Raw genomic sequence first — 26,181 nt, 5'->3', positions numbered from 1 at the left:
CTCCCAAGCTCTGCAGGTGGGTGCCCCCTGAAACTTTCTTGGTTTGTCAAGTTTATCCTTGGGCTGGTTCTCAAACCCAGATATAGATACTTCCACCAACTGCTGCTACTCTGGGACACTGCTTCTGACCTTTAGAAGTTCATAAAATTGTCACCTGATCAGACAAGAAGACAGGGAAAGAAACTCAATCTCCCACTCACCTCAAGAGAATTTTCCCCTTAGGAGTTCTTCATCACTGAATTTGACTACCACTAAACTGACTTGTTGCTGGAATGCAAGTTCTGACTTGCTGTGTTATACATATACTTAGAGGCGGGTCTGATTTTTCAGCCAACCATAAGACACTTTTTTTGAGTGACATCTGTCATCATCCAATCAATAAAATACTCTACTCCTAGGTTAATTAAGTATTTGTTCACACCTAGTTTACAACTTTGATTCATTTGAGTAGATTGGGCCTTCTGTTTCTAGCTTAATTAGAGTGGGGGTAGAAATTTCAGGTCTTACATGTTTTTTCTTCATCTTTGTCCTTTTCTATGTGGTATTATTTTAGTATGCTCATTTACCAATTTATTCCATTTCCCAGTCATTGGACACATCTGTTTTGTTTTTCTTATCACAACTCCTGCTATTTAATGTTTTTGTACAGACAGTTCTTTTTTTCCTACCAATGACCTATTTAAGGTATAAACCTAATAGTGGGTTCTCTGGGTCAAAGGGAAAGAATATTTTGTAAATTTTATTGTACAATTCCATATTGTTTTCCAAAATGCTTAGGCCAGTTCATTGCTTCCCCAGAAGGTCTCCATGGCTATTTTCCCAAAGCTGTGTGAACTTCAAATTTTTTTCATCTTATACTATCTTTGATGATTCAACAGGCATAAGATTCTACTTTAGAGTTGTATTTCTTTATTTGTTGCTGGTTTTGAATATTTTTCATGTGATTATTGGTGGTTTGTGTTCCATTTTATTTAACTAGGACATTGTTCTTCCCAAATTCTTGTCATTCTCAGGTTTCCATAAAATAAGTAAATTTCAATGAGATTTTATGAAGTCAGTCATGTTAGATTTCATTTCTGTTTTGCATACTACTACTATAGTACCTTTCATCTTAGAATCTTGAAGCACATTATGAACATTAATTCAACTTCACAAAACCCTAGTGACCTTGGAAAGGGATATAAAGGATCACTTCACCCACTTCTGAAATGCAGCCACCTCAGGGGAGGAATGTGGCAGCTGCTTAATAATGTACTGCAATACTACACAACACTTTAGTTAAGGTAATTAGTAACTGTAGTTGGTAATTGCCATGAATATTAGGCTGTCAAATATTTAAGTCACCTGGATCTTGAGTTCATTACAAATCCAATTTGCTTCTTTAGTACTTGTGGGGAGAAATCTTAGGTTGTATTTTAAATAGTATTTTCTGGTGTTTTGTCACAGAGAAACTTAAAATGAGAAAGTACCATTTTTACAGGAAAAATTATGTAATAACTCAACTTGGGATATTATTTATGCATCTCTTTTAGGTTCAAAGGTATGTTTCTGCTGTCTATAGAAACTGCAAACCTCTTGTAGGCAATATAGGGTTTTTGTGCTGACTGATTCCTCCCTTAACAGTCAAATCTAATTTGATTAGTCAAGAGAAGTTCAAGTGACTGGGAGTGTTTTAACATTTTATTTTCCCCAAATCATTTTCCTCAGTTCTAAAGGGGCTTTCTCTATTTCTCCTCTCTTATATCAAATTCTATCATATATATAGCTCTTCATTCTATCCTCAATCTAATCATTCCCTTTCTTTGTTCCTCCCAAATTCCCTCATGATTGTATTTTCCTCTTGTTGGTCTTGTATCATTTCTTTCATATCTCTTTTAAAAAAACAAATGGTAAAGTATTGGTAGCCAGTGTCCATTTGGGGGCTCAGAACCATTCAAGGGACTCATTCCACTTGCTAGTATTAGGCATTAATAGAAATGGAAGAATAGAAAGCAAAGAGAATCCAAGAGGTGCCTCTGAGCCTAAAAAATGTTCATTGCCATAGTACAGAATGAAAAGACAAAACCAACTCCCATACTGGCAGCAGGTACTGTTGAGTCTCAGATGAACCCCCAGGATCTATATTGCAGCTGCTACTATACTTCAAAGAAGCTATAGCAGCTGGGCAAAACATCCTGGGGTTGAGCTGATCTGAGCCCCAAAGGCAGGCACCAGATGTCATGGCTCAGAAATACCAGTGGAGTGAGAATCAGGTAAGTAATAAAGTACAGTGGAAAGGAAGGAAAAGGAACAAAATGAGCCTCAGTGCTGTCCTTTCTCTAATTGCTATCCCAATGATTGCTTAAGCTTCAATCAAAACAAGAAATAATACTTCCCACTTATTTTAGTAAAAGACATATTTTAAAATTTATATTACTAAACCCCTACAACTTTCATAGTAGATCAGAAAAAGATTATATGTGAAATCATCTACTATATACAATTTACTTTTTATGTATTTTTAAATATATATAATAAATTCAATGTGTGACTTTCAAAACTGCCTGTCTGTTGTTTCCTTTTGAGTTTCCTTCTGTGCAAAAGTAAATTTATAAAAGACATATCATAAAATATATAGGAGCTACAGTATTTATTAATACATTTTATTCTATTACATTAAAAAAAACTCTTACCTTTTATTAGTATAAATTCCAAGATTGTAGAGTAGCAAGGGCTAGATAATCAGGGTTAAGTGACTTATCTGGTGTCACACAGCTAGGAAGTATCTGAGGCCAGATTTGAAGCCAAGTTCTTCCGACTCCAGACCTGGTGCTACCTAGCTGCCCCAATGATACATTTAAAAAGTTTAAAGCAATAAGGTGCTTAAAGCTCTAACTTACAATAAATTGCTCCCCTTTTTATTTGCAAGCCAAAGGAAAACAATTCCCATTTGATTGCTGATAATATATCTAACATATCTAATTATGATAATATATCCCATTCTCAAAATTTTTTCAAAAACCTTAAAAGAAAAACCAAATTCTATAAATTCTGGTCATTATAAAGTCTAATCTAATATAAAATTAATATTTTATAATTATCACATAAATGCTGAATATATGCTTTATTTTCTACTATAATTTAGGGTGTTATTTATATTACACATAAATTTAATGTGACTTTTTCCCCCCAAATGTACAGTGGAGAAAATTTTAAGTGTCCAGATGAGCCAAAGAACAGAAGTATCATCATTTAAAGAAGACATACCTAGTCTGGTAATTAAAACAATTAATTGAAATATAGAATATGGAACTTTTATTATTTATTAGAAATTATTTGTAAATCAAACTGAAGGCTTACATGTTTTAGTCAAGTATATTTTAGAAATATTACGAACCATCACTAATGCCTCTGATGCTTTGAATGTATGGTAGATAGCTTTTCTACTCCTGTTAACTGGCAGGTAAAATGTAAATAGATATCAGGGAAAAGATTAAATTGGATACATTGATTTAGAAATCTTCTCCATAATGTTTACAAATAAAGCCATGGTGATCAGATCAGGGAGGGGGGAGGGGGGCATATCCAGAGATGAGGAATGGAAACTAAACCCTGTAGGACACGCATGTTCAAAGGGAAAGTGGAAGATGATAAAATATTGGCAACTAAAGAAAAAGAGTGAGACAAGTATAAGGTAAATTAGGACTTAATAATAACATGGAGGCAATAACCCACATTGATAACTGCTATAAAGACATCAAGGATATTGAGGCCTGAAAAATATAGATCATTGAATTTACCAGTTAGATCATTGGTTTCTGCTAAGAGAGCATTTCCAGTAGATAAATAGGGATGGAAAGCCAGAATGTTATTCTGGGACATTGCTATAGAGTTTAGAATGGTACCCTGATCAGAATGCATCTTAGTCATTTAGTTTAATTCTGGGTGCCATGTTTTAGGAATGAATGGGTGCCATGCTTTAGGAAAGACGTTGACAAATATGTTGAGAGGAAATTAAGAGGACATAATGTCTTAAATTATTTGAAAATTTGATCCCTGGCCCGAGATAACTGCAGTAAAATGGCCACTGCTGCAAGGAGGTGAAGAAAGCTTCCAAAAATTAAGGTAGCTTCAAAAGGAGAAAAGACTACCTCTAGAGGCTAATGGTTCCTCTCTTACTCTCTCCATCAGGCCCTTGTCTGGAGACTGTTGATGATGTTAGATTATTATAGAAGAAATTATTCATCAGGTATAGGTTATATCAGAAGGCTTCCAAGATCTCTTCCAACAATGAAATTCTGTGATTCTAAATGTAATTGGGGTGAGACAGGGCAAATTGACATGATTATATTATGGGATATATAGTGTTGCTAGTACTAAATGTTCTGTATCATTTTCATAGACTGTTTAAGCTATATCATAAGTTAAATAGATTTTTGTAGGTTGACCTTGCAACCTACCCATTGCTGTTTTGAGAGGAGAAAATACATTCCAAGTTTCAGAAAAGCAACTTACTAACACTTTTGAAACACAAGCTGCTATGTAAATTAGTAACTGCCTTTATATGGATGGTATGTTAGATAAAGCAGAAATGTGAAATATAATCTAGAAATACTTTATAAAAGTTTTGAGTTTAGTATAAAAACAAAGCCAAGGATAACATTGTTAATTATCCCTAATTCTTCTGTCATTCTTCTACCATTCTCTTTTTTAGTTCACAGAGTCTAAGGAAGAAATCATTCAGGAACACTTGCCTATATATCCTTCTTCTGCTTCATCATCAAGTTTAAGTATCCAACCTGAAGAACTAATTGTAAGGTTTTATTAAGTTATTTGAAAATGGATTTCCTGGTTATTTGCTCATCCAAACAAAAAACTGCGTAATTCCTACTCGAATGCCTTTGTCCTTAAAATTTTGCTCACCCAGGATATTTCCCACCAGCAGTGCAGATAGCCCTCTCTTCCTCTCTTAACCTATAATTGGTTCCCCTTTCAGGATCTTTCTCACAACTCATGGCCTTATTTATTCATTCAACTAATGTCTATTAAAATACCTTCACCAAACCTTCTCACATTAATATAGTATTGAGATCACTATGATCACTAGAGGATTTCCTGTCTGGAAAAAGAGAACCTGGGTTCAGATTCTCTCTGCTACTTATAATCTTTGTGACCTTAGCTTTAACTTCTTTGGCCTTTGATTTTCTCATTTGTAAAATAAGAGTGTTAAGACTAGGTGATATCTCAGATCTCTTCTAGCTCTAGATTTATGAATCTTGATTCCATGATGCATATTTTCTTTTTCCAACTCAGTAATTCTTCATTTGAAAGAAACATGACTTGAAATACCCTAGGCCTAGGAACACATATTGCTACTTCTCCTATAGCAAGCACTGCACTCAATAAATATGTGTTTAGTGATGAGGGTTTCAAGCAGTTTTTAATGATTTGTGCTTTTGTAACATTTCAATGATGCATTTGAATTATTGGATTAAAAAATGTTAACAGTAATATTTTGACTAAATGGCCATTATTAAATTGATTTTCAGAAATATGACCCCAAAATCACTACCATCCTTCAGCTATTCCTCCTTTGGGATTTCTAAAGTTTTTAAAAATATATATTTTTAAGAATTTATTTCATTATTTTCCATTTGTGTGTAAATATATATTTTTTAAATTCTGAGTTCCACATTATCTCTTTCCTCCTCTCCTTCAACCCTTGAAAAGCCAAGCAATATGTTATTAATTATTCATGTGAAGTCACGTAAAACATATTTTCTTATCATCTGTGTTGCAAAAGAAGACCCCCTTCATCCCCAAATGAGAAAAATAAAGAAAATGAAAAAAAAACTGCTTCAATCTGCAGAATTCATCAGCTCTCCTCTGAAGGTGGATAGCATTTTTCATCAAGGATCCTTTGGAATTGTCTTGGGTCATTGTCTTGATTACTCCTGTGGTTTTTAAGGTATTTCTATTTTCCAAAGAGATAAATCAAAAAAGGGGGTAATAAAAGTAGATGTAAGTGTTAAGGAAAGCATTTGTGAACATTTGACTTTTAGGTCAGGGACACAAAAGTTATAAGTTTCAAAGACATTTTATTATTTGCTCCAAGATTGCACTACCACTCAATCTGATTGAGTACTTTACTTTTGGGGACCTGCACCAGAAGAAACCAAAATCTTTCTGTATATATTGTTATGATTAGATTAAATTCTTTAGGAAGCCTGGTTTCACAGTTATTGGGATGAAAGTATCAAAAATTTCAGTCAGAAGCTTTATCAATAAGATCAGGAGTGAATCAAGGATTCCCATTTATCACCATTATTATTCAATATTGTATTAGAAATGCTAGCTATTGCAATAAGAGGGAAAAAAGAAATTGAAGGAATTCGAATAGGCAATGAAGAAACAAAACTATCATTCTTCACAGATGATATGATGGCATACATAAAGAAACCTAGAGAATCAACTAAAAAATTAGATGAACTAAATTAACAACTTCAAGAAAGTTGCAGGATATAAAATAAACCCACATAAACCATGAGCATTTCTTTATATTGCCAACAAAGCCCAGCAGCAAGAGGTAGAAAAAACAAATTCCACTTAAATGAATGCTAGATAATATAAAACATTTAGGAGTCTACCTACCAAGATAAGCCCAGGAATTATATAAACACAATTGCAAAATATTTTTCACACAAATAAAGTCATATATAAAGTCATATAAACAACTGAAAAGGTATTAATTGCTTATGGGTAGCTGAGCAAATGTAACAAAAATTACAATCTAAATTAATCATCTTCAGTATCATACCAATCAAACTGTCCAAAAATTATTTTATAGAGACAGAAAAAATAATAAAATTCATTTTGAAGAACAAAAGGTCAAGAATATCAAGGAATGGGGGAGGGGAAGGGAAGAAAAAGTAAAAGAAGGTGACCTAGCTTACCAGATTGCAAACAGTAATACAAAGTAGCAATCATCAAAACCATTTGGTACTAGCTAAGAAATAGTGGCGAATTCAGTGGAATATACTAGGTACACAGTACCTAGAAATAATGACCACAGTAATTTAGTGTTTGATAACTTAAAAGATAAAAACTTTTGGGACAATAACTCTCTTTTTGACAAAAACTTGTGAAAAGTAGAAAACATTGTGGTAGAGAACTGTTAGACCATCTCACACTGTATACCAAGATAAGACCAACATGGGTACATGATTTGGACAAAACAGATGATAACATAAGCAAATTAGGAGAGCATATATATATATATATATAGTTTACCTGTCAGATCTATGGATAAGGGAAGAATTTATGACCAAACAAGAAACAGAGAGCATTAGAGGATGTAAAATGGATAATTTTGATTGTATTAAATTTAAAAGGTTTTGTACAAACAAAAGAAAACAAAAAATAAGGGAAGCAAAAAGCTGTGGAAAATTTTTTATAGCAAGTAGTTCTGATAAAGGTCTAATGTCTTAAATATAAAGAACAGAATCAATTTTATAAAAATTCAAATTATTCTCCAATTGATAAATGATCAAATGATGTGTTTTCAGATAAAGAGAGTTATCTATAATCATATGAATGCTCTAAACCACTCTTGATTAGAGAAAGCAAATTAAAACAATACTGAAGTACCACCTCACATCTATCAGATTGGCCAATATGACAGAAAAGGAAAAGGATAAATTTCAAAGAGGATGTGGGACAATTGGGACACAAATATACTCTTGGTGGAGTTGTGATCTGATCCAACCATTCTAGAGAGCAATTTGGAATTGTGCCCAAAGGGCCATAAAACTTTATGTATCCTTTAATTCAGAAACACCAGGACTGGGTCTATATCCCAGAGATAAAAAAAAAAAAAAGGGGGGGGGGAGAGATCTATTTGTACAAAAATATTTCTAGGAACTCTTTTTTGTGGTGACAAGGTATCGGAAGTTGAGGGGATATATATCAATTGGATTTGACTGAACAAGTTATGATATATGATTGTAAATGAATACTATTATACTATAAGAAATGATGAGCAGTATGATTTTAGAAAAACTGGGGAAGACTTACATGAACCGATGCAAAGTGAAATGAACAGAACCACAAGAACATTGTACACAGTAACAGCAATATTGTTTGATAAACAAGTGTGAATAACCTAGTTATTCTCAGTAATACAGTGATCTAAGATAGTTCCAAAGGACTCATGATGAAAAATGCCATATGCCTCCAGAGAAAGCACTGAGGGATTATGAATGCAAACCAAAATATTCTCCTCCTTGCCCTTCTCCTCCTCCTCCTTCCTTCTTTTTTGATAGAGATCTGTTCCACAAAATGACTAATATGGAGAAATGTTTTACATGATTGCATACAAAAAAAATCTCTTATCAGATTGCCTCAGGGAGGGGAGGGATGGAGAGGATTTGAACTCAAAATGTTTTTTTTTTTTAAAGAATGCTAAAAATTGTTTTACATTGTAATTGGTTGGGGAGAAGAAAATACTATTTAAAAAAAGTTTAGAACTCTTAGACCTTAGGAGTAATCTATTCCAAACCTTTTATTTGACAGGTGAGGAAATTAAGATTCAGAGATTTTAAGTGACTTATTTTAGGATACACATGGGTAGTAAGAGTAAGATGGTACCAAATGAAATAATACAATGTGAAAAATTTTGTTAATTTTAAAGCACTCTGATATTAGATAATTTTATTAAATTTCAACACTAAACTAGTTGGGTTATCAACCACTGAACTTCAGTTTATTCATCATGTAAAATGGGGTCAAATATATCTGCAATACCTTCTCTCAGGGTTCTTGTGAGGTTCAAATGACATAAATTATGTCAAATTAAAACACTTTGTGTTAGTTTTTTATAATTCAATTGAATATTTTCAAAGCCCCTCCTAGATTGAACCTTGAACATTGGGTATACAAATTTAACACCTCTCCCTGTATTACTATCCCCAAATTGAACTTAAACCCATGGGTTTAAGTTAAGTACCCAGAAGGCAACAGCTACTCTCCAGTTCCAAGGATATTCTTTGAATCCACACTTTTAACACTCTAGGTCACTGTTTTACCTCCATTAATAGTCAGTAGCATTTACTAAAATGGCACATTAAGCACAGTAGCTACAAAACATTCCCCCAATAAGTCTGGGGCACACTTTCTTTTATGTACATAAAACATTCATGGTAAGAGTGAGCTCAAACTTAGAATATAATGTAATTAGACCCATATGTAAGGAATACATGTAGCAAAGTCAAGTCAGACCTTTCTCTCCTCACAGAGTACACTCTGCATCCAGGATCTTATTTGTCAGGGCAATACTTACCTAGAATTGGTAATCAACTCTTCTCTGCTTTAAAAGGTCATTTTTCTTAAAACGGTCATTTCTGTTGAGCTGTTGCCTACTATTGTATCCTATCCTGGAAATTCTCATGCATTATGAATTTTGTTGTGGTTATATTCGGTCAATAGTAATTATTAAGATGTAGCTTTTTTCCAGATTTCCTTCTAAAAAGGATTTTTGGGCCTCCAAGATTGATTATTCTCTGGGAATATGCCCCTTTGGTTCTACCTACTATGGTTTCTTTTGTTCAACTCTCTCCTTCCTATCCAGATTCTCTTCCTAATTTACTATCATTCTTCTGCTTTCTTCATTGACTTCTCTTCCTCCTCCTGCCCCATGAATATGGGCATTTCCCAAAGTTCTGCCTTTTCCTGTCCTATCCACATACTGTTGTTAAGGCTTCCAAAAGCAGAGGTTAGGCTCATGACTAATGTAGCAGACTAGATCAGCCCTGAGGCTAGGAGTAACAAGTGACCCTCCTACTGCCCCCTCATCCCCAATTGGGTTTATTGCCTTTTTAGTAGTGTACTCCCCATTACTGGAAATATTTAAATAGGAGGAAGGAGTTGTTGGTATTGGTATAGATTTGTTCAGTTTGGCTGACTATGGTGCCTTTAAGTAGCTTGGACTGCCTATATAAAAACCAGGTAAATTTATGCAACACAGGAAAGGTACAACAATACTATCTTTTTCTTAAGGAGGAATTCCCATTTGGGTAAGTCCATATCTCTCTCATTTGTGCACCCACCCAAAGGAAAGGAGCTGGGGGGTGGGGAGAGTGTATATGGTCATCAATATGACCCTTCCCCAGGTGTCTAGTGTTTATAGCTGTGGTTGGATGGTGAGAGGTTAGTGTCAAGGTAAAGGATGAATCTGTAAAAACCTTTCAGAGCCAGATTTAGCTGCATTTCAGATCTGTTTATCACTCTGCTGTGTCATCTCCATTTGTTTTGAGATCCTAGACATAACAGGATTACCTTACTCTATTTGAGCCTATGGAAATGACACATCTGGGGAAGCTGGGTAGCTCAATGAGTTGAGAGTCAGACCCAGAAATGGGAAGTCCTGGGTTCATATGTGGCCTTAGCCATTTCCTAGCTGTGTTACTTGGAGCAAGACACTTTACCCCCATTGCCTAGACATTACTACTCTTCTGCCTTAGAACCAATACATAGTATTAATTCTAAAGTGGAAGGTGAGGTTTTTTTTTAATGACATATCTTTCAAAACTGCACTTAAGTGCCATTTCTGTGAAATTTTTCTTCGTCACTGCCACCTAGAAATTATTTCTCTTCTGACGCCCTGTGGCTCATATTATTTTTATTTTTTATATAAATGCCTTATCTTCCTTACTAAATTAAAACCCACTTAAAAACAAAGAATGTATCTTATTATTTTTTAAAGCATCTGGAAACAATGTTTTCAATATAGTAGGTCTTCAGCAAATATTGAACACAATAATAGCTAATATTTGTATAATGTGTTCCTCATTTGGACCTTATAACAACCCAGTATATTAGCTGCTGCTATTATTCCCTTTTTATAGATGAAGAAATTGAGGCATTGAAAAGTGAGTTGCCTAAGGTTAGACAGCTAGTAAGTGTCTAAGGGTGAGATCTCAAATCAAGTCTTCCTGACTATAAGTCCAACATTCTATCCATGGTTTCATCTAGCTAAATCTAAATAATGGTCAGGATATAAGTCATGAACCTAGAAAAACTTGTCTAGTTTCTACCCAAAAGTTTAATATGCATAAATTTGGCTCTTTGGGTAGAGTATAAGTACTCTGAGCAGGAACCATGCCACATATTCTACTTAATCTCCTTAAAGGTTTAGAATAGTGTGAGTATATAGTGGATGCCCATTAATTGATTGATAATAGTTCCAATTAGTCACCTTTCCCCAAATTTAGACCTGGACTTCTTTATTACTTTCCTATTAAGGGCTATAATAGGCCCAAAGTCTTTGTTGTCCAGTTGGTACTGTACCCCCTCCAACTGTGAGATCACCTAATTCCACTAGCAACATTTTATTAAGACCGAATCCATAATGGACAATTAGGTGAGTCTATTTTTGCATTATATCCTGGTTTTTAAAATATCCAATTGAAATAATTAGCTTTATGACTTTTACATGATTATTCAAATTATTCACCTTTTAAAATTTGGATGTCTCATAAACTATGCCTCCTTAGATTCAAGCTCATCTCAGAATGTGTTGTTCTCCCAGGTGAAAAGTTCACACCTGTACTTGTAATACAATAATGCTGAGATGATGCAACCAGGAGCTCATTAAACTGAGGAAAAGAAAAACTTGCATTTGGTCCCTTGCCTCTTTTTTTGCCCTAGAAAGTAGGAACTCCTCTTTCTGAAACATCATCTGATTTTGGAAAAGCATCTAAAGCGAGCCTAACAATTGATGAAGAAGACTTTCGACCTGTTTACAAAGGTGAACCATCTGCTTTCTGTATCCAGTTGTTTTGTATTGATGAGAAATACGAAACAAGGCAAGTATTGTTGTTTAAATTTTCTAGAGATTAAAGTCCATATTTTACGACAAGTTTTGCCATGATATTCTTATATAGAATTATTGCAGAGCTTAATATTACTAGGGTTTTATTCAAAATGGGGTGGGAGGGAAAGGTGCAGAAAGTCACAGAATCCAAAGGTTGGAAGGGACCTCAGAGGTCTTCTGGTTCAATTTAGATCCAGCCTTTGTTTGAAGACCTCCAGTGCAGGAGAACATTCTATCTCCTAAGTGGCTTATTATACTTTAGAATAAAACTAATAATGAAATGTCTTCATTTTACATAATTTTTATCATCCTCATCATATCAAAGCCAATATAATAGCTGAAATAGTGAACATTATAGACTTCTCAGATCTCAAACCCAGTCCCTGTGAATGACACATTGTAATATTACCTCTATCAGCAAATGCTGTTTTAAATAAAACACAACTTTCCCTCTTTCTCAAACCAAAATCGTAGAAAAGAGCAAATTAGAATTATTGGAAAAATTATTAAATGGATTACTATACATATCTTTCATTTTATCATATTTTTAATCACTCCATATATCTTCATATATAAAATATTTCATTCTTGCAGAAGAAAAACATATAATTGATTATGTACTTCAATGGATATATGACTGGAGCTTTGGCTTTAGAAGAACACTATTACAAATATGAATAATATGGAAATAGGTTTAGAACAATGATACATGTATATAACCCAGTGGAAATTGCTTGTCAGCTCCAAGAGTGGGGAGGGAAAGAGGAGGGAAAGAACATGAATCTTTTAACCATGGAAAAATATTCCAAGTAAACTTTAAAAAATATTTAATTCTTGTAGATCACCTCTTTGTTTCTCTTTGCCTACCCAATAAACCTTTAACTGCTACAGTGAGGTCAGATGTTACGGTATCTCTATCATTGTCCAAGCCTGCCTTAGTTTCTTTAGAATACCATTCATGAAACCAATCTCAAATAAAATGTTTTCTAGGGACTTTGTTTCTGTTTTTCTTTTCTTTTTTCTTTTTTACTTTCTGTCCCAGTTACAACTCTAAGACAAAGGCTAGACAAACAAGGTTAAGCAACTTGCATAAGAATGTACACCAAGAAGTGTCTGAGGCCAGATTTGAACCAGGTCCTGCCAATTCCAGGCCTGACCTCTCTATCCATTATGCTTCTTGGCTGTCCCTGCCTGTTTCTGTTTAATAAGTGACCATTAAAGATTGATGTCTATTCTACCCAATAACTAACAATAATGAATTAATGAGTGAATGAGATATGAATTAAGAAGCATTTATAGGTAGTACAGTAGATAGAGCACTGGGCTTAGGATCAGAAGACTCATCTGAGTTCAAATCTGTCCTCAGACACTTATTAACTATATAACTCTGGGCAAGTCACTTTACTGTTTGCTTCAGTTTCTTCTCTGTCAAATGAGCTGGAGAAGGAAATGGCAAACTACAGTATCTCTGCCAAGAAAAGTTCCAAAGGTCATTGAGAATTGGACCTGATTGAAAAGGACTGAAAATATCAATAATAAAATGTACCTTACAATTAGAGGAATAATTTCAATAATGCAAATGTAAAGTGGTCCCTACCCTCAAAGAATTACCTTTTAAAAGGAGGATAGAGACTCCCAGGTAAACATGGCAGCAGTCTAGACATAGAACACTTCCTCTCCTCAACACCTACCAATATAGACTACCTCAAAAGGCCAAAAAAAACAAATTCATATGAGCAAAGGGATTCTACAGTAGGGTGCAGAATTGAAGGTACACAGGATTTGGGCACTTCCATACCATAAGGGGTGAAAAAGCATCCACCAAAATGTGAGCTGATCCACCCTACCCCAACCCACCTATGGAGCCAGAGTCAGAGCCAGTGCACACTAGAATCAGTGAGTGAGCAAGGGGCACCACTAGAGTGAGTGAGGAGCACCTCTAGGTTCTTGGCAGCTAACTAAGACCTCCAAAGGCCTACCCCTGAGAGCAGCTAAACCTGAAACCCCAGCAGACTGAAGAGCACAGACTGTGGGAGCCTTTGGGGAGATAGCACAGAGAAGGGCAGAAAACAGCAGAAACTGCAGAGACTTGAGAGCTGGCCTCAGGCAAAATCCTTGCTCCTTAGCTCCATACACAGAGAGCCTGCCCTCCTCACTCAGGTATCTGACTGGAAAGGGAAGGAAAAACCACCATAGTGATGGCAGTGTCCAGGAACAACTTCTCAACACTAAGAAAAATGAGAAGGGGTTGACTCTGGATAATTTTTACAGAGGTAAAATCCAGACTACAGAGGAAACAGCAGAAGACAGAATACAAATAAATGCACCAAAACCTTCCCCCCCAAAATGGAAATTGGCCACAAGCTCTTAGAGAATTTAAATTGGAGCTTACCAAGAAGATGGAAGCCTTCTGGCAAGAAAAGTGGCAAATAGTTCAAAAAGAAAATAACAGTTTAAAGGACAAGAATTCCCAATTGGAGAAATAGCTGGAAGCCACGGAAAGTAGGATAGTCTAAACTGAAAAAGGAAAATCAGAAGATTATAGCAGAAAATCAAAAGAATATAGCAGAAAACCAGGCCTTAAAGACCAGAATTGGGCAATTGGAAACCAATAATCTTTCAAAGCAGCAAGAATTAATAGAGCAAAGTCAAAAGACTAACAAAATAGAAGAAAACATAAAATATCTCACTGACAAGATGACGGATCAGGAAAACCGATCACAAAGAGACAATTTGAGAATCATTGGCCAACCTGAAAACCCAGAAATAAACAGAAATCTTGACATCACACTACAAGAAATTATCCAAGAAAACTGTCCTGATGTGCTTGAACAAGGGGGGGGGGGGGCATTGATTCAATAGACATTGAAAGAGTTCATAGAACACCCTCTACACTAAATCCTCAAAGACAATTCCCCAGAATGTAATTGCCAAATTGAAGAGCTTCCATGCTAAGGAGAAATTTTTATAAGAAGTCAAAAAGAGACAATTCAGATATCAAGGAGCACCAATCAGGATTACACAAGATCAGGCAGCTTCCACACTAAAGGACCAAAAGGCTTGGAATATGATATTCAGAAAGGCAAGAGAATTAGGTCTTCAACCAAGGATCACCTACCCATCAAAACTGACTATATTCTTCTAGGGGAAAGTATGGGCATTCAAAAAATAGACTGCCAAATATTTGTAAAGAAAAGACCAGAACTAAGTGGAAAGTTTGATATCCAAATACAACAATCAAGAGAAACATGAAAAAGTAAATAAGAAAGAGAGGGAAAGGGGAAAACTGTTTTATTATTCAAATTTTGTTCTTTAAGAACTTCAATAAGATCAAATTGTTTATATTAATACATGGGAAAATGATATTTGTAACTCTCAAAAATTATATTAACTATTATAGTAATTAGAAGAATCATTCACAGGAAGAAATTGGGATAATAAGTAGTATAAGATGAAATGCAAAAAAAGAAAAAGGGAGGAGGGAATAGAAGATGGCACCAAGAGAAACTTGAAGAAATAAGATAAATGGGTTAATCTATACCACACAAACAGGCACATGGGAAGGGGAGGGGAAGAAGGAGAGGAAGAGAGTGCTAATAGGTAATACTTAAACCTTACTCTCAGTGAAATCAATTCTGAGAGGGAAGAGCATCTAGATCCATTGGGATATCAAATTCTATCTTACTCTACAGGGTAAGTGAGAAGGGAAAACTAAGGGGGACAGGGAGTACAAAAGGGGAGGGAAAGGGGGGGAAGGAACTTAACAGACCTTAAAAAAAACAGACCTTAATAAGGGAACAAAAAGGGAGGGGGCAGAAAGGGAAGCATATTAAGGGCAGGGATTAGGGGGACTGATTAAAAGCAAACCACTGGTTTAAAAGGATACAGCAAAAGAAGAAGGGACAAAACTAGGAGAGGATATCAAAATGATGGGGAATATACAAGTGGCAATTGTAACTTTGAACGTGAGTGGAATGACCTTACCCATAAAATGAAAACAAATAGCAGAGTGGATTAGAAAACAAAATCCTACCATATGTTGCCTACAAGAAACACATGATGTGGGTAGACACTCACGAGGATAGAATTAAAGGTTGGAGCAAAATCTATTGGGCCTCAACTGAGAGAAAGAAGGCAGGATTTGCCATTATGATATCTGACAAAGCCAAAGTAAAAATAGATCTGATTAAAAGGGATATGGAAGGTAACTACATCCTGATAAAAGGCAGTATAGACAATGAGGAAATATCAGTAATCAACATGTATGCACCAAATGACATAGCATCCAAATTTCTAAAGGAGAAACTAGTGGAGCTCAAGGATGAAATAGATAAAAAAAACTATACTAGAGGGAGATCTGAACTTGCCACTATCAAATCTAGATAAATCAAATTAAAAAATAAATAAGAAAGAGATAAGAGATGTAAATGAAATCTTGGGGAAATTAGAGTTAATAGATATACGGAGAAAAATAAATAGGGACAAAAAGGAATACACCTTCTTTTTAGCTGCATATTGTACATTCACAAAGATTGACCATGTACTAGGGTATAAAAATATGTCAAACAAATGCAGAAAAGAAGAAATAATAAATGCAATCTCTTCATATCACAATGCAATAAAAATAATAATGAGTAAGGATAAATTAAGAGCCAATTCAAAAATTAATTGGAAATTAAATAATATGATTCTACAAAATTGTTTAAAGAACAAATCATAGAAACAATAATTTCATTGAAGAAAATGACAATGATGAGACATCCTTTCAAAATCTATGTGATGCAGCCAAAGCAGTACTTTGGGGTGGGGATTTATATCCTTGAGTTCATATATTAACAAATTAGGGAGGACAGAGGTCAGTGAATTGGACATGCAAGCCAAAAAACTAGAAAATGAACAGATTAAAAATCCTCAGATTAAAACTAAATTAGAGATCCTAAAAAGGGAGAAATGAATAAAATCAAAAGTGAAAGAACTATTGAATTAATTAATAAGACTAGAAGCTGGTATTTTGAAAAAAAAAAAAACAAAATAGACAAAGTACTGGTCAATCTAATAAAAAAAGGAAAGAAGAAAACCAAATTAACAGTATCATAGATGAAAAGGAAGACTTTACCTTTAATGAAGAGGAAATTAAGGCAATCATTAAAAACTATTTTGCCCAATTATATGAAAACAAATATGGCAATCTAAGTGATATGGATGAATATTTACAAAAATATAAATTGCCTAGACTAACAGAAGAAGAAATAGAATTCTTAAATAATCCCACATCAAAAAAAGAAATTGAACAAGCCATCAAAGAACTTCCTACAATAAAATCTCCAGGGCCTGATGGATTCACAAGTTAATTCTATCAAACATTCAAAGAACAACTAATCCCAATATTATATAAACTATTTGACAGAATAAGCAAAGAGGGAGTTCTACCAAATTCCTTTTATGACACAAATATGGTACTGATTCCAAAGTCAGGCAGGTCAAAAACCGAGAAAGAAAACTATAGACCAATCTCATTAATGAACATAGATACAAAAATCTTTTTTTTTTTAAACCCTTACCTTCCATTTTGGAGTCAATACTGTGTATTGGCTCCAAGGCAGAAGAGTGGTAAGGGTAGGCAATGGGGGTCAAGTGACTTGCCCAGGGTCACACAGCTGGGAAGTGTCTGAGGCCAGATTTGAACCTAGGACCTCCCGTCTCTAGGGCTAGCTCTCAATTCACTGAGCTACCCAGCTGCCCCCTAGATACAAAAATCTTAAATAGAATACTAGCCAAAAGACTCCAGCAAGTGATCACGAGGGTTATTCATTATGAGTAGGTGGGATTTATATCAGGAATGCAAGGATGGTTCAATATTAGGAAAAGCATCCACATTATCGACCATATCAACAAGCTAACTAACAAAAATCACATGATTATCTCTATAGATGCAGAAAAAGCCTTTGACAAAATATAACACTCCTATTGAAAACATTAGAAAGTACAGTAATAGAAGGGCCTTTCCTAAAAATAATAAACAGTATATATCTAAAACCATCAGCAAACATCATCTGAGATGGCGATAAACTAGATGGATTCCCAATAAGATCAGAAGTGAAACAAGGATGCCCATTATCACCTCTATTATTTAACATTGTACTAGAAACACTAGCAGTAGCTATTAGAGAAAAAAAAGAAATTGAAGGTATTAAAATTGGCAATGAGGAGACCAAGATATCACTCTTTGTGGATGATATGATGGTCTACTTAAAGAGTCCTAGAGAATCAACTAAAAAGCTAGTGGAAATAATCAACAACTTTAGCAAAGTTGCAGGATACAAAATAAACCCACATAAGTCATCAGCATTTCTATATATCTCCAACACAGCAGCAAAAATTAGAAAGAGAAATTCCATTAAAAATCACCCTAGACAATGTAAAATACTTAGGAATCTATCTGCAGAGACAAACGCAGGAACTATATGAACCCAACTACAAAACACTTAACACACAACTAAAACTAGACTTGAGCAATTGGAAAAACATTAACTGCTCATGGGTAGGACAAGCTAACATAATGAAAATGATCATCCTACCCAAATTAATTTACTTATTTAGTGCCATACCATTGAACTTCCAAAAGACTTTTTTACTGAATTAGAAAAAAACCATAACAAAGTTCATTTGGATGAACAAAAGATCAAGGATATCCAGGGAAATCATGAAAAAAAAATGCAAAAGAAGTTGGCCTTGCAGTACCAGATCTCAAACTATACTATATTATTATACTATATATTAGCCTTTTGAAGCAGAGTTCCAAATTGTTCTCCAGAATGATTTGACTAATTCACAACTTCACCAAAAGTGTATATATTTCTTCATACCCCCTCCAGCATTATTATTTTACTTTTCTTTCATGCTAGTTAATCTGATAGGTGTGAGATAGTACCTCTGAGTTGTTTTAATGTATATTTCTCTAATCAATAGTGATTTAGAATGTTTTTATGTGACTATTGATAAGTTTTATTTTTTCTTCTGAAAATTGCCTGTTAATATCCTCTGATCATTTAACAATTGGAGAACGGCTAGTATTTTCATAAATTTGGCTCAGGTCCCTACATATTTAAGAAATTAAGCCTTTATCAGATGAATTTGCTGTAAAAATATTTCCCCAGTTTCAATCTTTCCTTCTAATTATAGCTGAATTGGCTTTGTTTATGCAAAACCTCTTTAATTTCATGTAATGAAAATGATTAACTTTACTTTCCTAAGGAGACATTCTTAAAGACTCCACAAAATGGGGACTTCTAGGGTCTCTAAATTTGCCTTTTGATCACATATGTTCTCTAAATTTGAGGCCATTCTTCTTGAGAGATCTTGCATGTGTAAGAGACTTGTGTATACAAGGGGAAAGGGTTCATTCTAGAACTCTGAAAAGAGATCTCTGGCCAAGGAATATAGGAGTTAAAGAATTATCTCAGAGAGAATGTTACACTGGTCCCTTTCACAAAACCTGACTTTCAGTCCAACTGAGGTCTACTTGCTGCTCCCTGAATATATTATAAGATCCTTTCAAAGAAGAAAGAAGTTTGGGGATGGGCAAAGAACACTTATCCTAGAAAAATGTGGAGATATTTGGCCAACTGCTGATTATTTATGTATAGCAGTTCATGAGGCCATAATTAGGTATGAATAATTTGCCTTCTATCTAGCTACAGGGAAAACCCATGTTGATGAAATAATTAGAACTTTTCAAATGAATATGAAGAATACAACAAAATGGCTAAACAAGTTTTTCCCCTAAATACCAAAAATGGCATAAATTGCTTTTTATCACATCTTAAAAGAAAAATCCCCTCTTAATTAATGTTTGAATAATTTTTATAGAATTTAATAATGCATTATCATGGGCAATATCATGAAAGACACTGAATATATTTTCTCTTTTAGGCCCTATTTTTCTGTTTTGTGGTTTCACCCTAACAACACAAGAATCTTTCTGTGAAAAAAGGGCCGTATTCTTTTAAGTTATAGATAATGTATTTGTAATAACAAAAAAAAGATAAAATTCCATAATTAGAGTCTCTAGCCAACTCCTCCCCAAGTTAAGGAGTTGACCCTATTGTATTAAATTTAGCCATAACAGAATAAAAATATATAAATACTATTCCAAAGCTATTTCATTGACAAAATAATTTATCCTGGCAGATGGCTATGTGATAATTACAAAAATTATTCAAAAACAGTTTTCCAAAATATCATAGCTCATTTTCATCTCTTAGTTCTTTTTCATAGGTCTAGTTGGTATACTGAAATTAAACCATGAGTATTATTGTTTAAATGTAGAGTAAACTGGCTATGAATTAGAAATATTGGACTCCCACAATGGTTCATCAGTGTTACTACAATCTGAATTCATCACCTTTTGCTTTTTTATTTTTTCCTTGTCACTAAATGTGATTATTCTATGAGTTTTCCAACATAAATCTGATGAATCATTGTAGCTTGCTTGTGAATATACATCTGCAGCTGGGGATAAAATACTTTGCATATTAAAGAGTAAAAGGTCGGAATTGTCTATATGTCCCCTCACAAAAGGAAACGATAGATTATCTCCTCTGAGCAAGCTTCTTTCTGTTGCCTATTCAAATGCCCAGAAATTATTAATTGCTGTAATATTGCTTTGGGGTCTAGAAAATACTCTAATGACAACTGATGTGAAGCTTATAATGTCTTCAATTGATTAATGCTCAGCTAGAAGCAATTCCTGATTAGTGAGGATGACTAATTGCTGCCTGGAGGGACAAGGAGCCATAAATCTATGTAAATCTACAGTCCATGCTAGATATGTTCTTCATTTTCTTACAATGTTTGCTCTTTTGTTTACAGGTCATTGGATTTTATGCAGTTTGTTTTCAGCCTTTTTCCTGTAAGTGATGAATTTTTAAGAAAAAATTATTTGTAACAAGATTTGTAAGCTATTCAATTAACTTTTAAAGCCAAGATACAACATCCATTTTTCTAAATATTCAGAATGTATGATCAGATATGAGCACCACTGTTTTTTTTAGGAATAAAGACAAAAATTATATCATACCCTATTAAAATAGGTTGGTATTTTATATTAATTCCTTATTCTTGGTTGTGTTGATGATCCAATAGGCATATGTTTTTTCTATATAGATTTACCAGTATTTTACTCAAACTCTACAATTAACCATTCTACTAGTTTTATCGCTAAATAATAATACTTTATATGAAATAATAAACCAGATTGTCATGTGTGGCCTGTGAGATTGGCCACTCCTTTATAGTTACTATATATAGTATATCTATTTGTCTGTCTGTCTGTCTATCTATCTATCTATTTTGGGCAGTTGTATGAACACTGAAGAGAAATGTCCTCATTCAATCTAAGAAACAGCTTTTTAATATATACTGTGTGTAAGGAATGCCCTGATGAATATGGGGAAGTGGTAATTTCTTTCTTTCTCTAGTGTTCTGGTTATTTGTCTAAATGATTTGCAAGACTTGCTTTAGAAAAAATCATGCAACCCAGATCTTATTCTTATTTGCAAGGCTGGACATATCCAACTCGGAATTTTTTCTTTCTTACTTCCCCATTGTGCCCTCTGACTTGGGAAGAAATAGTTATAGAGAGAAATGAAAGGGAAAAATATTGTGGGAATGGATGAATCCAAGGTCAGTAATGAGCTAAAAAAAGTATTTCAATAGACTGGCCTATTAGTTAAATTTGTCAATTGATATTGACATTGACATATTATTTGGTTGTTTAGTCCTGGGAAAATGGTATTTCCAATTTTTAAAAATGAAAATCTTTTGCTGTCCTTTAATATATTTTAGTGCACTGGGAAAAAGTGACCAATTTTTAGTTAAATCAAAGGTTTTAAAAACCTGTAGTTTAAATTGACCTTTCACTTAGACTAGTGATAACATTAAGAGAATAAATTCTTAATCTTATGAAAATAGTTTTTTTCATAATTTTGTGAGTACAATGAAACATAATATTTCATTAGGTTTTATTCCTTTTCCCAACCTATATATGAGAGTTTCCCTGAAAAAAGAAACTCTTCCCCCTAAAAGATAACTTGAAGAAATTGTATTTCATTGAGTTTGATTCTTTCCTTATCCAAAGCCTATGTAAATTCAATTCTTCAAGATCACATGGGGAAATGATACTGTTAACAACAGACATTCCTGCTCCCTTGAGCACTTTTTCATCATGAAATCCCAGAGGGTGAACATATAAGAAAATCATTTTGTACTCTCTAACACTATAGTTGTCCACTTAAATAATGATTAGTGTCTACCCAAATCAATCACTGCTTTCCATTTATTCTACTGTAAGTTGATATCTAGTCCTGGTTTACAAAGTCCCCAATTTAAGACTAAGTACTTTGTTAGACATGAATATGGTACAGGTGAAATGATGATTCTCTCATTTGTATTGAAAATGTCTCTAAGGATTTTGGATTAGCAGAAGTAATACCTTTATAGGGTTCAGGAGAAGGCAAGATCCCAAGGGCATGAATTAACTTATAGGAATAGAATGGCACTTTCTTTAGGGGCCTACCAGAAGAACAAGTTCACATACATATATAGCACAATACTAAGTTTGTGGTTTCATCCTAAACACAAGAATCTTGCTGAGAGAAAAGGGCATTTGCTTACATAGATAGGATAGCTTTATGTAAAAATTAGTAATGATTCATGCAGTGTTCTTTTAAAAATATACTTAGAACTATAAGATCTCAAGGCTGGAACAGACCTTGGAATAATCAATCATCACATATCTAGAAGGGACTCATAGGCCATTTAACCTAACCCCCTCATTTTACAGATGATGAACTGAAATCCAGGGAGGTTAAGTAACTTAGGATCATAATATCATACATATAGAGCTAGAAGAGTACCTTAGAGGCCATCTAATTCACTCCCTCATTTTACAAATGAGGAAACTTGGGACTAGTTATTTGCCAAAGGTCACAGAGTAAATATCAGAAGCAGGATTTGAACCTTTGTCATCCAACTCCAGAGTCAATCATTGTTCACCCTCCTCCCCCCTGCACCATGCTATCTTCCTCTTTCAGCACACCAGACTCTCTCATTTTAGAAATTAAGTAAATCCAGGTCTCCTGGTTTCATCTTGTGCTCTTTACACTGGACTTTGTCACATTTATTGGTACTATAAATGAATTAACATATCAAATATTAATTTATAAATTTCCATTTGGTCCCTTAAAATAATTAGGCTGAATAAATATTTCCAGTATGTATAATATATATTTATTCAATTTTCTATCAACCTATAAGATGCATAAAGCATAAAAATTATGAATCATGTTCCTATATAATGGGTTTGTGGTTCACATATAGTAGCTGTTTAAAAAATTTTTGTTGAATAAAATGGAATTAAATAGTTTAAGCTAAATACCTTTTCCCTAATATACTTTTTCCCCCCTTCCTTCTTGCTTTGAAGGTATATGTTGAGGTTTATTTTGAATATCTTCAAAAATCAGTAAAGAGGTTATTTGTTATAACTAAATTGATAGAAGGTATTTTCTTTTAATCATTTTAGCATAAAGACTTCTGTGTTATTTCTGTTCCTCATCTTACACCTGAGTTTATTCTGATCCAGAATTTCATTAGGATTGTTCCTTTCAATAACTCCATTCTTGATAATGATCTCTATGTTTTTCACCGTGCTGGATTGCTCAAGTAAGTAATATATATTTCATCCAATTAAAATGTTATTTTTTAAAAAAGTAATTGCCCTTTCATTTTTAATAGTTTTTAATTAGTTGGTTTTGATTTTAGTGCAACAACTGAGTGGACATAAATATTTAGCTCTAGAGGAATTAAAGTCATATTTCTATTATTTGGGTGCTGGTGATCAATTTTATAGCAATTCCTTTTTTGCTTTTTCTCTTGGTCCCTTTCCATTGTCTTTTCAAAGCACTTATCTTATTTTTTGGCTCATAAAAAATTTTATGAGGAAGGTGAAGCAGGTAGTATATCTTGGTACCCAGCATATTCAAGGAATGAATAATCTGAAAAAAAACATGAGATTTTCAATTAGCTGAATCATTAACCAAAAGTACCAAACCTTTTTCTTTTAATAAGTTTTATATTAATTTTTTTTAAAATGATGCATTTTCCTGATTTTCTAAAGAAAACATATGAAAAAAGCGATATTTCTGGTTAATGCAGTCAGTTTTATAAACATTAAATACAGTTTTATTTTGTTGATACAGTTTGTAGATGATGTGGGATACAGAGAAAAATAGTACTGACTTTTTAACTATAAAAAAAAGAAACAAAAAACTTCCATAGTGTAATTTTGATTTCCAGTCATTTGCATTTTTTAGGTAAAGAATGTCTAAATTTAAGACTTCCTGTGTAGTATAATATGGATTTTTCTGTAAAATTAATTTTTGAATCAATGTAGCTTTCTTGCTCATGGCTTCTTCTCCCACCAAAAAATCATTTTAACTGCTACTATATCCTATAATTTGTCAGCTACATTATCTACTACTTCTGTATTTCTCAGAGAGTAAAGCTCAAACACCTCAGACCTTTTGGCTTTTACTCGCTCGATTGATTATACACAGTCTTTCTTCATAAAGTGTGCAGAAACTATCCTTTACCATTTAAAATTTTATGTTAGAGTCTTTTCCTAGACAGCTTTTGTAAAAACATACAAATTCTTTATCATCAGAAGTTATCACTTCAGCCTGATATCACCTCCAGCCACACTTTCCTTTCAGCCTTACTTAATGTTTCATTTATTAAGAAAAATCCAAATACTAACAACTTTAACAATTTCAGCTTTATTGTGAAATAAAATGAAAGTCCTATATAGACATGGATGATGTAAAAAAAACTCATAAAAATCCCTTCTGTAATGACATCTCACACTCATGGAATAAGAAAAGATTGAAGAAGCAACAATCATTGGCATAACCTATCACCCTAAGGTAGTTTAACCAAAATCAATTAGTTGCTATAGTGAAGAGGTCAAAACATCCTAAAAAACATCTTGACCAAAAAACAATTTATCACCTTGCCATGGCAAGAAAAGGTAATACTGGTTTAGAATATAAATTCACTTTTTAAATCTTAGAGAATATGGTGGAAGATTATAAGTAGTATTGTCTCATAAAACAGGGAGAACCAGTGGAGGGAATTTTGTGAGATATAATTAAATCGTATCATTTCAAGATTTCATTGACATGTGCAACTGGAAGAATGATAGGGACATTCAGCTAATTAACTGTCCTTTATTCAGGAAGTACACATTATAGTTAAGGAATTGGGTTAGGAGCTAGGTATACAAAGAAAAAATGAAAAAGTGATTTGCCATTTCCTTCTCCAGTTCATTTTACAAATGAGGAAACTGAGGCAAACAGGATTAAGTGATTTGCTCAAGGTCACGCAACTATTAAGTATCTGAGTCTGGATTTGAACTCAAAAAGATGTATCTGATTCCAGGTTCAGCACTCTATCAGTACCAGTAACCTGACTCTTCTGTTAAATTAGAGTATTGGCAATTTCTCTTCCAGCACTGAATCTATGATGAATTCTAATTTAAGGTCCACTGAATATTCTGGTTGACTTGCTTTAGAGAATTTACTATTGCTGCCTGGGTGCCAATGGAACACACTGTTTGGTGATTATTCTTTGCTTTTAAAAATGCCTGGCTCACCTCCTCTAGTTAGACATTCCAGACTCTTTCTTACTCTTCTTCTCCTTGATGTTCTTTATTGGTATATCCTGCAAAGTGCTCTGAACTACTGTGGACCTCTCTCCATGGCCATTTCAGTGGCATACGATGGGTGGAGACTGCAAAAGACTGCAATACCCCAAATTCATGTGTCCATTTATTTAAAACCTTATTTTCTATTAGAAAGAAACATGTATAACACTTTTGAAAGTTTTAGGAAAAGATATTCCTATCACTAAAAGTGGTGTGTGTGTGTGTGTGTGTGTGTGTGTGTGTGTGTGTGTGTTTCTAATTTTGGTAAAGCCCCTAGCATTAGCAGATGAATGAACATACCTCTGTTTTTTTATAAATTTGGGGGTATCTTCTAGGGTAGAAGACAAAGAACAATTTTGTCAGGGTTCTAAAACAATTCACAGAATAGATTTTATTAAGAAAAGACTTCACTGGAAAAGTCAGAAAATTCTTCTGATGACATGATTTGTGAACTGTTTTCCAACAGTCATGTCTAGACTTCTAATGCTAAAACCTCATTCTGACACATTAAAATCACCCTTCACAAACTACAGCTCTCTCAGTTTCATCTACTCATAAAAATCTTTTGTCTTGC

At 33.9% G+C, this 26,181-nt stretch overlaps 1 protein-coding gene across 6 annotated transcripts in view; it reads left to right on the top strand.

Annotated features, from left to right (window-relative positions):
* CFAP61 (cilia and flagella associated protein 61) overlaps positions 1-26,181 on the top strand; it is a 402,581-nt gene that overhangs the window by 102,658 nt on the left and 273,742 nt on the right. For 5 of the 6 annotated variants that reach the window (XM_056813840.1, XM_056813842.1, XM_056813839.1 and 2 more), the window contains 5 exons: positions 3,181-3,254; positions 4,694-4,792; positions 11,683-11,840; positions 20,720-20,759; positions 23,430-23,569. In XM_056813840.1, coding sequence (XP_056669818.1) covers positions 3,181-3,254; positions 4,694-4,792; positions 11,683-11,840; positions 20,720-20,759; positions 23,430-23,569 — 511 coding nt within the window. The remainder of the gene's footprint in view (positions 1-3,180; positions 3,255-4,693; positions 4,793-11,682; positions 11,841-20,719; positions 20,760-23,429; positions 23,570-26,181) is intronic. The other variant, XM_056813843.1, reaches the window with a different exon arrangement.

This window comes from Monodelphis domestica, chromosome 1 (assembly GCF_027887165.1).
Source record: "Monodelphis domestica isolate mMonDom1 chromosome 1, mMonDom1.pri, whole genome shotgun sequence".
NCBI classification, from domain to species: Eukaryota; Metazoa; Chordata; class Mammalia; order Didelphimorphia; family Didelphidae; genus Monodelphis; species Monodelphis domestica.
This window is presented reverse-complemented; position numbering and strand designations above follow the sequence as displayed.